Below are 18,538 nucleotides of genomic sequence, written 5' to 3'. Positions count from 1 at the left end.
TCACGATTACGCGTTTCCGATCCTTAATGGGTTTATACAGGGGAGTAGCATTCTAAGTTCTCAGCGAACGTAATTCGAGCCGGTTTAACAAGTTTTCGGAGACATCCGCGCGCGAGCTGAAAGTACGATCGATCCTCCCCCGCCCCGGCGGAGAGGAGTACACGCGTACACGTACGTTTACTATCTCTCGCTCTCTCTCTGTCTCTCTCTCTCTCTCTCTATCTATCTTTCTCTCTCAGTGCGTCTTCCACGGAAACGTCTGGCGAAGGCATGAAAACGATGCCGGTGCTCTTCCGGTTCCTAACGTATATCATCCGCGTAAAACGCGTTCCACGTGCTCGACAGATGTTGCGCGTACGAGCCGCGCATTTTTCTACGTTCGCCCGTAGCGAGCTTCGCTCGTTCGACCCGTGCCGTTTGCACGAACTCGAAAAGTAATAAAAAGAATGGAACCCTTTCAGAGCCATTCAAAGCATTTTCAGTCCATAATCCTATTCCCGTCGATAATACCATTTGTCGTCGCATCTGTCCATTACATAATTATCCCGTAGATTGATTTTTCACGAAATTACAATCGTGATCGCGGCAAATGAGGCGAATTATATAGGGACACGTGAAAAGTCAGAAAAATGAATGGACTGCGATTAGAATTCGATATTAAATCTGAGCGATGCGAGCCCTTAGAGGCGGTGCGACCCGCATCCCGGTACCGGCGGCAGCGCGATGCCGCGAGTGCATCGAAGCGCACCGGATAGCCTCGCGAAAGGACGGAACGGTTAATGCTCGGGCATAAATATCGAGGCTCTAATTACGTCGACGAGCGTGCACGCGCCGCACATATACCGGGCATATTCCCATCGAATTCGTAATTATGGGCTTAATTGAAAACGTGCCGGCCATTCTCCGTCAGCCGGTCGCCGTTGCGAGCGCGCTGCCTCGTAATTCCTAAAAACAAAACTCCGCCGTCCCCTCTCTTTCTATTCTTCGCCGGCCGATCCGACTTCCGTTCGTCTCTCTCTCCCTCCGGACCATTCTCCCGACTATTTCGCGCTCGGTTCGTTCGCGAACCGAGCGGAGGTCTCCCCCCGCGACGAACGATGACCTCGTTGCGAGTTACGGTACTGCGACTGCCGCGGATCGGCAGAACCGGCCACGGGATTCGGGTCAAACCTCGCGCAGCAAAACCACCCGGGTCCTCTCCGTGGAAATCACGGGACACGCCGCGCGCTGCGAGCCACCCTTCCCCGGTCGCCGATTTCCCGAAGCCGGCCGGCCGGCCCCGCGACGAAAAAACACGGATGCAAAGCGACGAGCGTGTAATTTATATCCGGGACCAGAGCCAAGAAGCTGCCGGTCGCCCCCTCCGATCTCGTAAATCTCGTCCATAAGCCGAAGCGCGTTTCGGAAAACCGTGCCGGTGACGTTCGACGTTTCGTCCACGGGTTTCAACATCCGTTGCGACGGAGCGTGTGCGTCACGACGACCAGCCGTCGCGTCGTGAGAACGGAACGGTTTGGGTTAATGGCATCCGCGCAGAGGAAACAACGCGAAACTCGAGGGTCCCTCCCCGTTTTCCACTCTTTTTTTTTTTTTTTTTCATGCCCGTCGCCGTTGCGAGTTAAACGCACTAGTTGTTAGATAGAGCTTATCGTTAATCGTTTCAATGCTACATCCCTGCTCGTAAGTATCAAGTCGCGTAATCGTTTGAATACAGCGTCGCTCGACGGTCGGTCAGCTCGAGTGAACCGCTCGGCCGAGTTTCAAGCTTTCCCAACCGTTGTTATGTATCGGTTAAAACTAGATAAATAACTAAGTGCGTACAGGACGAGAGAGGATGGTATCCTGGAAAAAGTATGTATCCATCGTGACGTAACTCTCATGATTAACTAAAGGTATGCAACGTTCCCAACGATTCTGTTTTAACTATTACGGCACACGGTAGCTTTTTACGCTGATTGCGTTATCGTACGCTCGTTTAAAAACCATCGGCTGGTTCAGCGGATCGAATGATAAAAGAGGCACTGTTCCTTTCCCTCTCCGGCATTTTTTAATAGCAAAGCTCACTTTCTCCCGAAAGGCGCATAGTCGGATTCTTGACCGAGACGTAGGAGGGCCGAGGGAGGCTCGGTCGTTTCGCAAGAAAAACGAATTCCAGGCTGTGTATAAGTCGATAACGCGAAAGGGGAGCCCAGCGTCCTGTGGCGGAGAGCTTAGCCGCGTCGCTTATAGGTATATATCGTGCTCTTTGATCTTTAAAAAGAATTCAATTTGCCTGGAGATTGAACCGGGGTCACTGAACCGCGCGCAAACGCCAATCGTTCTTCCCAAGTGCACAGGGACTCCGTGCCACGGATCCAAACCGCCCCCCCCCCCCTAGCAGCTATCGTCGACGACCGGGGAAAGCGGTCGTTTTCCACGAAAACCGTTTCGTCGCCACACCGTTCGCCTTTTCCCTCTCGCTCGGTCCGACCTCCCTCCGCGTACCCTCCCACGGCGTCCTTAATTAAAGGAGAACATTCAATTTTCTTAGCGGCGCGCGATTCCCCTTCCCGTTCGTTAACGAACAGGAGAGACAGGGGGAGTGGAAGTTCTCGATTCCGCGCGGCCCGATTCGATTTCGAAAGTTAGGGCCGAGACGATCGAGGAGACGTTCTCGGGTCGTTCGGGGGATGGACGCATCGATGGCCTCTTCGGCTTTTCAGAAGCTGTCCGAGCGAATCGAGCGTGCGAAACCGACGGCCAATGCGGAAGAATCTGACTTCGAATCGAAATCCGATCGGAAATGTCGCGGCCGCCCGGTCGTCGCAACGATACGCCCGCCGCGTATATACGCTCGATCGTATGTGGTAATACAGTGTGTGTGTGTGTGGAAGCCGCGCAACCGGAAGAATCGCGGCTGCCGCGACTACCTAATACGCGATAGCTCGGGCAAATATTCGGAACGGAAAGACCGCCGGGAAAGAGGCTCTCGTACGCGTCGACGACTACGTCGACGGCGACGTTTCTCGTTGCCCGCGCTTATATACACATTTGCATAATATCGGAATATCCTTAATGGCAGCCCTCGAGAAACACCGATTCTCATGGGTATCGTGGAACTTATCGTTTCTTAACCGACGACGACGACGACCTACCCTTCTTCGATCGTTACACACGAGACGAACGGAATGTTTGCTCTCCGTTCAGCAGGATGTGGAGAAATTCTGAATTATTAATATCATCGAATATTCTCTCGATTCCCAATTCGTCCCGTTCGTCAAAACACTTATGAAATAATGATCTATCATTCAAATTTAAAGCGATTTCGATGCGTCTTACTAAGGGCCAGAAAGAGCAAACAAGCATTTCGATTGAAAACGATTTCGAAGACCAAATCTTCTGGAAATGCAATTAATTTCAACTGATACGGCTTAGTAATACCCGGCTCGATATTTAGCTTCATAGGAAGCCGAGTGACACTCTGATACACTGTGTACACGGATAGTCGATCATCGATCACCAATTGCAGATTTTTAATTGGCCGATTGAACAGCTTAAAAAAAAAAGCTGATAGAGTCGTGTTCCAGATTGATATCGATTCGATGCCCGCCACTTCTCTTCACTGAACGTTTCATTGTTTCGGGGTATGTAAAACGCTCTTTAACCCTTTGTCGCATCACACACTTTTTTTTTTCATTTCGCCGAATGAAAATTTTATTCGTTTAACAATTTCGCTTAATTAAATTGGCTGCCTTTGATACCTTTATCATCAGATACCCTCTAGCGACCTGCGACTTGATTGCGGCCGAACGTCATTTACAGGCGAATCGGACGAAAGTGAGATAATCTTGCGATTAAAATCATTAATTCGTAACACGTATATTGATTTCACGGTTTGACAGACAAGCGTTTAAAAATATTTCAGGATTACAAATGAATCTGCGATGGTATAAATGTCACAGAATGGGTAATATAGGATTCAATGTGACGTGCCGCCTGCTTAGTATTCTTCCGCGGCCGATTGCGTGTACCCCAATTTAGGACAGAAAAGGAATATTCGACGATGGCTGGCGGGGGGGAGAAGGCGCCGCGGATATATCTGGCTTTCCCTGGAATTTCGCGGGTAAATTTAACTCGTTGGTTCGCTCGTTTTTAGCCCGGCCCGTAATCGCATTAGCCTCGAGCTACGCGGACGTTTTCCTTTTTTTTTTTTTCACATGGTTCGTTGAAAAAATACCACCTCGCCGCGAATAATATCGTTCCACGGCGTATTTGCCGGAGCGTACATGCTTCAGAGCCCCTCGTACAAGACACGGAGCAGCGTTCCTTTTGAATCGAGATTATCCCGATCGCCCCGCTCGAGATACGTGCTCCAGTCTCGTGATTCTCCCCAAAGAATGGATCTTCTAAGGTTCCTTCAATTGTTCCTTCGAGCAGGATCCGAGATGGAAAGAACCTTGGCCGAGCCATCGACCGAACACCACGAGCGATTCCACGAGTCAGTTGCAATATACTTTTATGACGTATTCGCGAGCTCTTACGATGTGTGTACGAGTGTTTCATATTGTGTACAGCACGTTCATGACCTGAATAAACCCTAATAATGATAGGATCGAACGGACTTCCCGGCGAGCGTCAAGGTCGAGGGTTTTAAGGAACCAAGTATCCCGGAGCTTCTTTTATGAGATTATTACCGGGCGGAACGGTTTCGAGATAACCGAGGAAACCGTCGTCCGTTTCCATTCATGTGGAACTGCGGATCCTCTGTCCGGTTCGTCGCCTCCAGGAGTCCGGGCTTAGCACGATACCGGATATACTAGTCCTTTCCCAACCCTCGTTTCTTTCCGAGCCGAGGGTAATTTACGTCCACTCGCCGGATCGACTCGTAAACCTGCCATCGTGAAAGACGCTTAATTACCGTTCGCGGGAAGTTAGGGAGGACGAGTCTAAGGTAACCTCGATCCCTTCGCGGTCTTATACATCTCCGTGTATCCCCGATCTTCTGGCAAAGATCCGCTTCCTTTTCCCTTGGCCAGCGACGTTAAACTCCGTGACCAGGCATTAGCGTAATGCACAGGACGCGTGCCGTGTAGAATCCCCCGGTGCATCGCATTGGGTAGGGAAAATCGATACGCGCTAACGAGCAGCGAAAAACCTTCTTCCGCACGCTCTCGCTGCAGCCGATGACCGGGACGCGTGGGTTCGTCGAAGCGAGCGTCGAAACGTCGTCGCGCGAGCCACAAACGGGAAACAAGAAACCGGAGGAGGGTGCAAGGGGCGAAGTTCCAGCTTATATACTGGGAATGTTCGAATATTCGAAAGGGTGAGGCTCGCCCCACGACACGTCCCCGTATCGGCGACAAGGGTTCACGTAGAATAATTTCACTTTGCGGTCACCGATAAGACCGCGGGTGCATGTTACCCTACCCACGGCGTATGATTGCGGAATCGCGTGATGCTCGAGTCCCGCGGCAAGGGCTCGGCTCGGGAACGCGTAAGCTCGGCCCTTTCGCAGCCGATGAAAAGCAACCCCTCGATAGAAACGAGGAGAAGCGGGCGAAGACTCGCGGCCGGTGGCGATCAACCAGCTCCCCCGCGACGATACGAACGGATAAACGAGCCGGTCTATTGAACATCGGTATTAACAGGACCGCTCGCTCTTTCACGGCGATGCGAACTTTAATACATCTACATTCATGAAGTCATGAATCTTACGAGCCGGTTTCAATACGCCGTAAAGTGAAAAGATATCCCAGAATAGATGAGCGCGTCGCAAATCATAAACCCCGCCGAGACGAGAATGCTTCAAACTGTTATAACCTTTCATTGGAACATCAATTTTTATTATAATGGTATAATCAACTTGTTCGTTTCATCTAGCAGCATTCTTTGTTTCCTATAAAATAGCTACTTCGAACTTCAATTAGTCGAAACTGGAATATGCTTCGCCAGCCGCTCGATCTTCGCTCTATTGTTTGCAATCGCCGATCCCCTTTAACGATAACGGGATGTATGTCAGATTTTTTGCAGTTTTGAACGATGCGCGGCGGAAACGGTGCTCCAGTTCGTTTTTCTTTGGGAGGTGATTCTCGCGGCGGGAACGCGACGGGGGTTGGGTAAATACGCTCGATACCGATAAATCTGGGAGCGGGGATCCATAAATAGCTGATACGTGCACCCTAGGCCGCGATACGCGTTCTAGGCGACGGTGTCTCGCTAAAGGGTGGCGAGTTGGCCGTCGGCCAGCGGATATTTTCGTAGTCTTGCCCTCGCCGCTGGTTGCACGCGTAACCTCGTCGTTTCATAGCGATAGGGAGACGCGACGGATTCAAATCGAGAAATATGTCTGCCATTCACGGCCTAATGTTGACGATTTATAGCGATTTTCATACGACGTGCATCGCGATCGCGTTCGTCTTCTAACATCAACCGAGAAACCAATTGTAGTGCAAACGACGACCGACACTGCGCCAGTGAATTTTCCCGTGAGAGCTAGGAGTGGTAAACTGTCGAGTGGTATTTTTCATCAAATTTTTCCAGAATTGATACACATAAACTCTGGTTTACACTTTGAACTGACCTCAATGACCATTTCATTCTGCGGCTACCACAGCGGTCACTCGAAAATTCAGACTGGTCTGTCAGTTTTAATTACATATATAGGTCTCTGTGTCTATGTTCTGAAAGAGATCGACCCTCTCAAGGGAACAACATGTATCCCGACAATCCAAAAAACAATGCACGAAATATTCAAATAATTCCGGTAACAAAATAGAGAAGCCGAGGAAACTCTAAACAACAGGGATTCCAATAATTCCTGTAGCGTATTGTGCAGCACGTCAGTCGATCCTGATACAGTAGATTCAAGCAGCCCTCGAGCAGCGGCGTGTAACGGAAGGCTGACGAATATCCGGCGTACAGAGAATGAATGAATCTGCCGTGGTTGCCGGGCGAGGATTCGCCTCCGTTGGTTTTCCTCCGGAGCCACCCCGGATAAACCGTCTAACGAAACGTGCGAAGCTCCCGATGAAAGTTGGCGGCACCGCCGAGCACAAAAGAGGCTGCGAATCGCGGTGGTGGCGCAAACGAGCCGGAAATCGGACAACGGCTGGCTTTGCTCGGCCTCCCCGTCGAAGGAATACGCGTATACGAATCCAATTACGCGGGATGGAGACTTCACGTAGCCTCGGTCCAATTAACGGGAAAACTAATTTTCGCGCGGTTCCGGCGAAATCCGTGTTCACCGAGCTACCGCCACTATTTTTTTCCCCTCCTTTGTCCCCGCGCGCAGCGCCGTGCCGGAATATCCCTATCCCCGGCTCGCCGTAACGAAACGTATATACAGTTTTTTTTTTTTAATCTCCCCCCCTGTCGCGGCACCCGCGCGTCCTGGTCCCGATTCAGCGCGCGCGGTAATACGCGCGGCCGCTCGCTCGTTCCGCTGAATTTAATTTAGCACTTACCGTATTGCTCCGGGCACGGCTAACCGTTTAACCGCGTAACGCCTTTGCCAACTCGCCGGTGGGGGGGCAACGGCCTGCGAATTTTCGTGGGACGCGCCGCGCCGTTTTCCACGCGGTAAGCCCAGGCCTGGCCTCGATTCCAGTAGCGACCGCCAACGCAGAAATAGAGTCCACCCTCTCGAGCCCGCGTTCCGCTCGACCGACGCCACGGATCCGGTCGTGTGTACGGAACCGGCTCGATTTTTTCGACCATCGCTTTTTTCCCCCGCCACCCACTCTCGCACAGGTTTTTGTTTCTTTTTCCGCATCGGCGATATCGCTTTCTGACCGGCCGCGTCGATCCCGACGATCCCCTCCCGCTCGGCCGGGATTACCCAGTAACCGTGGCTCGCGAAACGAAATCCTACTCACATCAGCTGGTCCGTTTGTTCGTTGTCCGATTCCGTCGATCGAGAGGCGCAACGGCGCGACGTCCACTTTTTCATCCGCGTCCACGAGATTATTCGCAGACCAATAGCCGGAATCGTGATTGGCTTCCGGATCATAGGTTGTAACGTATTCGGGGGGAAAAAACACGAGCGAAGTAACGAAAAAATGTTCTCTCGGGCGTCGAGCCATAAAAAATTTCAGGGAGTCATTATTTTTTAATTGATGTCCGAATAATCGGCGAGGTTTGCACCGTTTAATTTAAAGAAAACGCGTATAATCGCGATCAAGCCGTGACGGCGAGGCAACCGCGTGCTGCTCAGGTACATATAATATATACATATATAGAGAGAGAGAGAGAGAGAGAGTTGATACGTACTGGGTCACGTCACCGAGACGGATTACGCTCGCGCATTTCCCTCGCCAGCTTTTTTCCGCGCGACGTTTTGTGCCTGACGTAACCTGAAAACCGAATTACGAGCACCCACGCTCGAGATGCGTAACAAGTCCCGACCGGGTTTCCGGTTAATCGAGGAAAATCGACCGGAGAAGGAAAGACACGACGCGCGGCATCGGGCGACCTACCCTACAGAAGCGCGCGTTAAATACAACCGATCCCCGGCGCGGCTGCCTTTTAATCAGGCTAATGCGTGCCACCGAGTTATTCCGCGGCCCGCCATCCCCTTTCCCGTGCCGCGGATATCGAGTAGCCCAGAAGTCAAACACGGCCGTGTTCGTCAACGTCGCATCCACCTCGGATCGGAATAAGCGAATCGAAATCCGCGGCCAAGCGCATACGTACACTCCGTACCTCTCGTCGTCCCGCGAAAGTATTCGTTTCGCGAACAGCGATAAATCGTATAGGCAGTTCGTCCGTTTCACCTGTTGTTCGTACATTTGCCGATGCATCTTTAAACAGTCCGTTTTTTGAGTTATCGTTAAAAACGGCCAGCAGTCGAATTTATAGCCACCGAACGAGGGTGTATATCTTTTAATAAATGTATAAATCTTTTGTAGTTTACGCATTATGTCGTTAGGACGACGATTGTCCATACGGAACTCGCAAATTTTATTTTTACGCGTGTCCTATTATTATTGTCGATGCGATAAAAACGATTATTGCTACTGGCTGGTATTAAGCGAGACGTAATCTGATTAATTAGTTGTTCCGAAACGCTTTGGATTATATTGCGCGTTTTGTGCGCAAGTGCTTTTTGTGTTATACAGGATTATACTGTTAAATAGAGGCGGTGCTATTTTGCTGTTTATTGATAAACGCGTCCGATGACTGACAATATCGACGGTATAACGTTTCCATGGTCGTCCTTATTTTAGTGATTGTATCTCGCGATTTTTATACTACGTCCACGTATTCGGATCATTAGCGTTATCTACTAAGCCTGTTATTTTTCCTCTGTATCGCGTGCCATCGTTTCGCTCGTTCAACCAAATTATTAACGTAATACCGCTAGTCGTGTCTGATATCTTCTTATATGGCATTATAGCAGGACATAATTTAAAAATAGTAGATATGTATATTAATAGAAATGTCAGAACTTTCGTTGTTTTTATTGTAACTATAGTTGCCATATATGTACAAGAAAGGTCCTAAACAATTTCCTTTTAATTCCACTCGTTAAGAAGTATTCGAGACAGAAAGAAATATGTATACGACTTTTTTTGCAGATAATAGGAGTACCTACAACTTTTATTTAAAGTATTTTTCGATATTTCGAAAAAAAAAAAAATTTTATTTTTCCGAGATTTTTCCAAGGGGTACCCCTTCAGATTTTGCGAAATTTTCGTTTTTTGTCCATAACTCCCATGCGGATGNGACTTAGGGGGACATATATAGGACCATTTTGTAGGGGGCGACGAGATCTACAATTTCCATGTAAAAATTCTACGCTAGCTTTAATAGTTTACGAGTAATTTGCAAAAAACTGTTTTTTCGTTTTTCATCAATAACTCGTAAACTATTCACGCTAGCGAAAAGTTTTTATATGGAAATTGTAGATCTCGTCGTGCTCTACAAGAAAGGTTCTATACAATTTTCTCGTATCTCCAACGGTTTAAGAGATATTGAGGAAAAACAAAATTTTTCGCCAAAAGTTTGTTGATTCGACGGTGGAATGGTCGGATTTTGTCAACATCAATAAAATGCCGATTAATCATACTTAACTCGTTAAATATAGAAATTAGAAGATAAATACGTAGAATATTTGTTGTATGTAGCACAGTTGTGGCAAATGACCGATTTGTATTGTGCATTCGCGAAATGAGATTCAACGGTTCACGTTCGGCAGATATTTATGCGCGAAGAGATTTGAGCGGCGGGCAATCACGGATTTTGCATCATAATTGCATCGGGCGTACGCCTCGCTAAACACCGTGCGACCTGTCTTCCTAGGGTGAAATTCCCAAACAGTGTCGATGCACTGCAACCGAGATCCGAGGATAATTTTTATTCTATTCCATTTGTCACGGAACGATTCATAAATTACGGTTCGCTAAGCGATGACCGACAGACTGTCCTTCCGGAATGAAATTTTCGAATGGAAACCGATGAGAATAATTTTTTTTTTTCAATTTTCTTCGAGTATCCAGTTGGAGTTAGAACAAGCCGGAGGACGATACCAATCGGGCAACCAGTGAGGGAAGCGGGTACCGAATTGAAATTTATTTCAGCGGTCGGCATAAATCGTAGGAAAGCTCGCTAACTGCGGGAATCGCGTTTCCCCTCGGAGCCCGGTTACCCTGGCCAGGTTTTTCCATCGGCCATGGACCGAGTGGAAACATTTTTGCCGACCAACCGAAAGAAACGAGTAGCCATAGAAAATCGCGTTATTTAGGTTACGAGGAAACCTCTCGTCTGCCTGAACGGAGGAACGCGGAGACGATTCGCGGGGCAAATCCGCTTTGGCTTGCTCGCCGGGAAAACGCGGATTCCTGACGCGGCAGCATTCGTTGCCTCGGCCAAGAGGATTCGACCGCGACGAAGAGACGGTGACGAGGAGAAGCGGATTTCCTCGGAGGAGACGCAGCAGCCTCTTTTCCCGTACCAGACCCGATGAACCGCATACAGCCACCACCCTCTCCGTCGCCCGATAATCCCCCACGGTGCGGCGTCTTCCACTCGTAAACTCGGACTTTATCCGCGCGGTTTGGCTGCGACCCAACTGCCTTTCGCTTTCCCCCGAAACTCTTTTTCTCTTCTTCTTCTTCTTATTCCCCCGTCCCCCGACGCCTCATCCTCCGCCGTCGTGTCGCAACATTTGCAACGAAACTCGGAATCGACTTTCTATCAAGACTCTTCGCGACTCTATTCCACCCAGGCGGGCGGTATCGGTGTGTATATAAGTCCCGATATCTAGGGTGCTCCTCTCGAGATCAGTCGCGAACAACTTGGGAAAAGAGAGCCGGCTAAGGGAACCTGTTGAGCCGGATAGGCTCGAACTTGCGACGATTGGACGAGCGAAACACCGGCGCAAGGGTTACACGCGGGGGCAATGGGGGGGAGGAGGGGGTAAGGGTTCAGGGCGAGAGCGTGGCCCTTAGGGTCAGCGAACCCGAACGTTGGACGAGTCGAGTGGCCACGAAAGATCAAAGAATCGTGAAAGAAGCCACTTACCTATGACTGCTAGCAGCACGAGCGTCCAGCAAAGCCTCGATCTCTTCCTAAGTCCCATCCTCCTCGGAACCGTGATTACTCGAGGACGGCTTAAGTTCTCTCTTTCTGGCTCGTTCACCAAAACACAGACACTGTTACCGGCTCGACACTCTCTTCGTAAATCGTAACACAGTCCGATCCTCGTAGATTTGTTAAAACAAAATCACTCTTAGTAATCTGTCTCCTGTCGAAAGGAAACACTTCTCCTCGGAAAGATACACAATAGTCCCGGGTTTCACGTGTCCGCGTGTCTACTTGTCCTCGGTTGAATCATCTTCGATCCTCCACTGTGCTTCATGACGAGACACAGAGACGAGCGCGGGAATCATTCGGTGTGACGACGGACCCGAACGATCTTTCGAACTCGCGTAAAAGATTCTTGCGACTGATACTTGAAGACGAGGTCTCGTGAGTGAACGAGCGAGCGGGTGAACGGAGCGGAGCGAAGCGAAACTGAAAGACGCGACGCGAGGCTATCTTGGCACCTTGATAGCCGGCGGTTAAGTGCGACCGCGGGCCGCCGCTGAACGCCGTTTCGCGCCCGACCAGAGGAGCGAGAGAGAAATAGTGATTCCGATGCGTGAAGCCGCGCATGCCTCCGGCGAAAGTTTGCTCCGAGTGAGTCGCTCGTTTATATCGCGCGCCGCTCTTTTCCATTAAACGCGTACAATACGCGTTCGCTTTCTAATAACTTGGTGGCAACAAATCTTTCCTTTCTATAATAAAAACGATTATAAAGGGAGAGAGAATTATTATAAATTCGGTTCGATTTTTGATGGGTGCACTAGGTCAGGTCTGAGTATATCAGAATCGTCGTCGGATGTGATATTTCAGGCATCAGCAGAAGTCAGTGGGAAAAGCAAAAGTCGTAGTTACTGCGCTTTGTGTTTAAGCAATTTAATTCTAAAAGGCGATTGTTCTTAGTAAAATAAGGGTCAATGCACCTTAACATTAAAACGAACTGTGTCTTTATTCTGTGAGAAGTAAGTACGTCGAATTTAATGACGTAAACGCGCACTATTTTTAGAACTAGAGTCATGAAAATGCATGAAAGAGTTGGACTGTGTGCCACCCCTTTATTAGGATCATAGTTTAATCTCTTATTATTGTAAGATAACTTATATTGCTTTCTGTTATTTAGTTTCTTTATTTCTTTTCTCAATATTTTCGATCTATTGTCAGCTGGATGTAGCAGCTCGGATTGCTGGGTTTCTCAACAGACCGAGCTCTGTCTGGCTGACATCTATATATATGTTTATGACTCTGTCCCTTGTTTCGTCGCCTGTTTCTCTTACCGTCTCTATTTTCTCTCTCCTCTTCTCTTTTCCTTCGTATTTAGATTAAAAGTTTCCAAGGCGTCGATGATCGAAAATATTGTGGAAAGAAATAAAGTAACTAAAGAACAGAAAGCAATACGAGATATCGTACAACAATAAGAGATTAAACTATAATCCTAATAAAGGGGTGGCACACACAAGTCGCTACAGGACCACCACTTGCGTCGTACCGATTGATCCATAGGAAGCTAGCCGCGAAGACAATCGTCGCCTGGTTTCCTTTGTAATAGGATAGACGCACCACAAGCTGGTCAAAGGTAGTGCAAGAGTATCCCGTGTAATCCGTGGGACAAGGAATCCTGGTCTCCGGGTTTCAAACGGTCGTTAAACCGGGTGTGTAGCGGATCGGCGCGAGCCGTCGTGTATTCGGGGTGCAGCTGCGGGACAGCGTGAATTACTGTCGCGCATTCCAACGATGGGTGGCGGTGGTTCGCGGCGTCCGCTTTCGCCGCGAGTACGTCACCCACCACGGACAACGGATACACCCTCGTGGAGCGGATCGTGCGTTAACGGGACGCGGTTTTATGAGCACCGATTCGACCAGTAAATCGCGCGCGTGATCCCCCTTTATCAGAACATATTTCTTCTCGTCACGAACAGACGGGGAAGGGAGGCGCCGTCGATGGACGCATACGATTCTAAACGCGCGAACGGACGAGAGAACGGTCGTTAAAACATTTAGGCATTCCAGGATGCAGCCGGAGATGCAGAACGAGGTATCGGTGGTCCGAGAGGGAGAAGGTGGAGGAAGAGGATGGAGCTGGTCTACGGTTGAAGTTAACCAGGGAGACCGGAGAAACTCGCAGACTCCGCATCCGGCCGCTCGATGGTAGACCGTACAATTGTCTGGCATTGTGCTTGCAAATCAAGCGGCGGCCCGAATTTACATGAGATTTACGGCATTCCGTTTGCCACCGCCCCCGGCTTGCCGCGTGCGTCCTTCTCCTCCTCCTCATCCTCCTTCGCTTCTTCCTCCTCCTTCGTGTAACGTTCACAATTCAGCTCGACGTACTATCCTTCCGTCCGGCGTAGCATCGCGCGGTTGGCGACAAAAAAGCTTGCGGAGAACGTCTTTAATAAATTCCCATCGATTCGTCTCCCTTGTCTTCCCTTGTTTCTCGCGGCTTTCGCTTCTTAACCAGGTTCGGTTTCCCGCCAATCGACTTTGAACATCTTGCGGATATGCTCGGGGTGGAAAGTTCGCGAGAGCCGGAAACGCGAATACGCAATGGAATGAAGGCACGTACACGCTCCATAAGATGCGGCCGCCGCGTTACTTCCCTCGGGAGTTTCTCCGCTTCTTAATTACATCCATCCATTAATTAAAGACTCGACTCCTGACCGGCTCCGGTTTCCACTCCATCCGGAACACGCGACGGGATCGGCGGAATACCGATACCTCTGAAATTCATAAATTGCTCGAAAACTTGGGACAGTGAATCTGAAAGTGAGAAAAGAGAGCGCCGTCGCACCTGGCGCTGGCTGCTGCGTTTCAAAACGAGTGTTTTACGATCGTTTCGGACGTCGGCTATGTGTAACTCTAATGGCATAACGGGACAGTGAAAAAGCATGCCTGAAAGATTGTCTCGCTGATTCAGTGAAAAACATGGTTCCTCGTTTCATCGGATTTCGAGATAAACTCCAGGTAAAAATAAAAATAAATGGCGAAATCGGAGAATCAACGAATATACAGTATTCGGGATAATGTCGAAGATTGAAATGATCATCGTTTCGGAGAGTTTTATTACTTCGATCTTTCTTGCAACTGTAATAATAAATACATCAGCCGCCGTACGAGGGCTGAATCGGTGGACGAGAAAAGTGAATCAAAGACGGCCCCTGAACACGAATTCCCGGTTCGCCTTCGATAAATTCATAATCAAGCTCGTCGATCACGGTTACCCTCACCCTCGGATACACCGTCGCGCCGGTATGCCGCACAGACTCCGGCAAATTACTTCGTGAAAAGCTCGGCACGGTACAAAGTCGCGGTCGCGAAGCAGACACGAAGGCGTGCTCGCGATTCCAAGACCCCGGAGACCTCGGTCCTCCTCAGCCAGCCTCGCGTATTACCTACCTCCGGTTTCCGGTAGGTTTCGCAGTTAAATTAGGTGAAATAGCTCCCCAGACGTCTCTTCGTTAGACTTACCCGCGCCGTTATCCTTTCGCGTGATACGAGAGCTAAACTTACCGTTTTCTCGCTTCCCTCGGTTTTCCTTCGGAATGAAAGTTGGCCGGGAAAACCGGCTTCGCTTGGCGATCGCGAATCGACCTTGACGAGGTGTGAGATCCCTCCGTTTGTTATGGAAAATCGTCGAATGCCAGCTGGTGGACCGACTTCCGGGCTTTGATTCGGCCTTGACGGGACAGTCGCGGTTTTTCGTGGGCGGCAAAGGTCAACGGAGAGGAGGGGTTTCGCGCGAACGGGACGATCGATGCGCCGGCGAGCGGGTCCATTAAGTATTCGCGCGGCTTTAATTACGAGAACAAAGTTTCCGCTCGATTGGAAAAGTTTCCACGGCGCTTGCATACTCGATCGCGCGGCCGGGAATCGGCCGCCACCCCTATAGCTTCCGCGCGATTCGTCCCTCCTAACCTCCCCCAGGGATCAACCGTTCGTTCGGGAAAAGCTTTCTTTGCCGGGACGGACAGTGGCGCGCGCGTCCTGTAAAAATTCCCGGCGACGTACCAACTCGCCCGAACGGAGGCATCTCAAGTATCCAAAGTTCCAGCTCGATTTCCTCCGGAGAATTTCCTTAGGGGGCGAGAATCTTCGAGAGATACTCAAAGGCCGACGGATTTGACTCCCGGTAACGAATTCGTTTGATCGACCGTTCGACGAGGAACTGCACTCTCTTTTTTTAATCCTCGATCGATGTTGCTTTTATAGTTTGAAGCTTTTGACGATAAGAGTTTTAGGTGTCGGCTTCCAATTAGTCGATATCAATGTTCAAGTCGATACGTCATTTATTATCTATTATTTTAGTACATGTCTACGTCTAGCGAATGAATGACATGTACAAGTAAAAATAATATCGTTCCATGGGTCGCGACTTAATAGGTTAACATACACATGTAGACGTTACATATAAGCTCACGATTTGCGCAATATTCGATATTGCTTGTCGTGTAAATAGACACCGGCCTCTCCTTTAGATTCGCTGGAGCAACGGGTCATAGGTTATCCGAAGGCGCCACATAAGGCGTCACTCGACTATGACTATCACGTCGTAAACTGACATTTTTTTTTCTCTCAATTTCCGCGTGCCGTTTTATTCTCTTTATGCTCTCCTATCCACCTTTACGAGTTGATCGACTCGATTCTCTCCGCGGACGAAATTCATTAAAACGCATCGTGGATTGGTTTTTCGTCGATGCAGTTTTCTATTCGCTAAACTTGTCTCTATCCACTCGTCCTTCCGCATGAATTGAATAAATAAATAAATCCTCGTCCTAGATACTGAAACCGGATAATTCCTGGCGGGGGAAATTACCGGAAAAAAGCTGACGCCGTAGAACTGTTCGCCGATATTGCGTTGGAGCGGCGCCTATCTCGTTTCCCGCGAGTCCGGCACGGCACGGGTACGACGAAGTAGAAACAGCTGGAACGACGTTGCGATTCCTCCCTTGGCTGGACGGGCGAGCGAGGAGATTCCCCAACGGGAGCCATCCGTGTCGCTTATCGGCGCACTGATAAAATCGGGTGTCGAATTTGTCGAAGCTCGGCCATCCGGGGCGGACGGTCTCCCTTTCCCGGTTGCAGAGACACAAATCAGTCGAAGGCGAGAGCGTGGTTCCTCCGGTGGAAGGGAAGAGAGAGAGAGAGAGAGAGAGAGAGAAAGAATGAGCGATAGAGGAGGGTCGGCAAGGGGATCTCTTGTAATCCTTTTGTAAGATGGCGAGAGGGCGGGCGAGTAATGTTTATCGCGATAAATCGCGCCCTGTCCGAGGGTAAACGCGCGGTCGTTAGGGTGCAGGCGATGGGGCGTCGTTAACGGCGCGGTAGGAGCAGCAGGAAGCAAGAAGGAGGCGAAACGTGAAAGCTCTTTGAGGTCGCGGGGCCGATAGCGAACGCGAACGAGCTGAGGCTAAGTGCTCGGTTTGCGGCACGAAGATTCGCCGCGTCGCGTCGCGTCGGCTTAATAAGCTCCCAAAACGCCGCGGAAATTTGTTGCCCCCTGATACTCGGTGTACGACCCTCTCCACTCGCGCGCCGACTAATCCGGATCCACCGCAACCGCCTTACTCCGACGATGCCGCGGAATTCCCACGCGAGGCTGCGTCGTTGCGGTTCACATCAGCAGCGAGGACTAGATCCTGCAGGAGGTAGATCCCCGTAGGACGAGAGAAACTGCTCGATCGAACCATTATCTGATAAAGTAGATCGGTAAGTCGATTCTTTTCTTTCTCGAAGTCGGTTAGGGCCCTGGGTCTCGCAGGTGGCCACACGCGATCGTGGAACGGTCCCAACGGTCGTCAAGCGGCGGCGGCTAGTCGACGAGCCGTGACCAAGACTTCCGTTCGCACGGCCCGTACGCGCACCTCGTAATAAAAGCGTTTTCTCTCGCGTTTGTGTCGGATCGGTAAAGAGTCGGGGCTGCGTGGGAGGCTACCGGACGCGCGCCGTCGCTTCGCGATCGCTACCGGCCGATAGCGATCTCCGCCCGAATATGTACACCGGGACAGGGACTGGTGTATACCATGGATACCTCTGGGAATCCATAGGAAAACCTTGACAAATCGGTGAGTCCGCTAGGAGCGGCGTCAACGGGGGATGGGAAACGACGCGACGCGACGCGACATCGAGGAAGGAAGGGCGCAGCTGCCGTTGACTCGTTTCGAGTACCCGTCCACCTCGTCTGAAGCGAGCGAACCTGACGCGACGCGATGCGACGCGAAGGCGTTTGACTCCCTGCTGTATCCCGGGCGAGTGCGTCCCGAGTTCCGGTTCAGCGAGAGACAAGACGGAATCGGGTATCAAAGAGGTAAGCCTCGTTTCGAAGGGACTTGGTATTCTCAGTAAACACGATCGAGGCGGGTAACTACGGCGCCTCGGGTATAATTGTTCGCCGGATTGCGCGTTCCAATTACCGGAAGCTCGCATTTCTCTTTTTCTTAATTGGCACCGGGAGACTTTCCGGGCCATTGCTACTGATTAGTTTTAACGCGTTCCTTTAACCATTCTCCCCGCGATTCATTTCGACATCGCGTCGCGGGCCGGAGCCTCAACGCGCGCACGCATCGTTTTCGCTTTACATAATGGCTTACACCTGCTAAATAACCCTGCTCGCTTCATCCAACGTGGTTCGTTTTAAATTACCGTACGTTCAACTAAAATCTCTAAGGAAGGGGGCAGGGCGCGGTTTAAAGGCGACGCGGCGTCCTTCCTTCCGCTCGTTCCGTTTCGTTTCGCTTGACGGCAACCGAGGAAACCACTAGCATTTAATCGAGTCAACGGTTTTCCGGAGTCTCGCGTGTGCTTACACACAACAAGTCGTTAGATGGTTAACAAGACGAACAATCGAATGAGGTATTCGCTAGCAATTCTCCACGGTTAATTGTTTTATTGGAGTTCCTAAGGGACGATCAATTTCTCAATCGTACGGCTGATACAATCTCGTATATATGTATGTATTGCGATGGGGAAGAAGTTTCTTCGTATT

At 50.1% G+C, this 18,538-nt stretch overlaps 1 protein-coding gene across 1 annotated transcript in view; it reads right to left on the bottom strand.

Moving 5' to 3' along the window:
- Positions 1–12,030, bottom strand: part of ed (hemicentin protein echinoid) — a 39,623-nt gene extending 27,593 nt beyond the window's left edge. The window contains exon 1 of the mRNA XM_018022316.2: positions 11,500–12,030. Within this exon, the coding sequence (XP_017877805.2) occupies positions 11,500–11,557 (58 nt within the window). The 5' untranslated portion in view covers positions 11,558–12,030. The remainder of the gene's footprint in view (positions 1–11,499) is intronic.
- Between the last annotated feature and the right edge of the window lie 6,508 nt (positions 12,031–18,538).

The sequence above is a fragment of the Ceratina calcarata genome, unplaced genomic scaffold (genome assembly GCF_001652005.2).
Source record: "Ceratina calcarata isolate Rehan_Ccalc_2016 unplaced genomic scaffold, ASM165200v1 scaffold283.2, whole genome shotgun sequence".
In the NCBI taxonomy this organism is placed as follows: Eukaryota; Metazoa; Arthropoda; class Insecta; order Hymenoptera; family Apidae; genus Ceratina; species Ceratina calcarata.
This window is presented reverse-complemented; position numbering and strand designations above follow the sequence as displayed.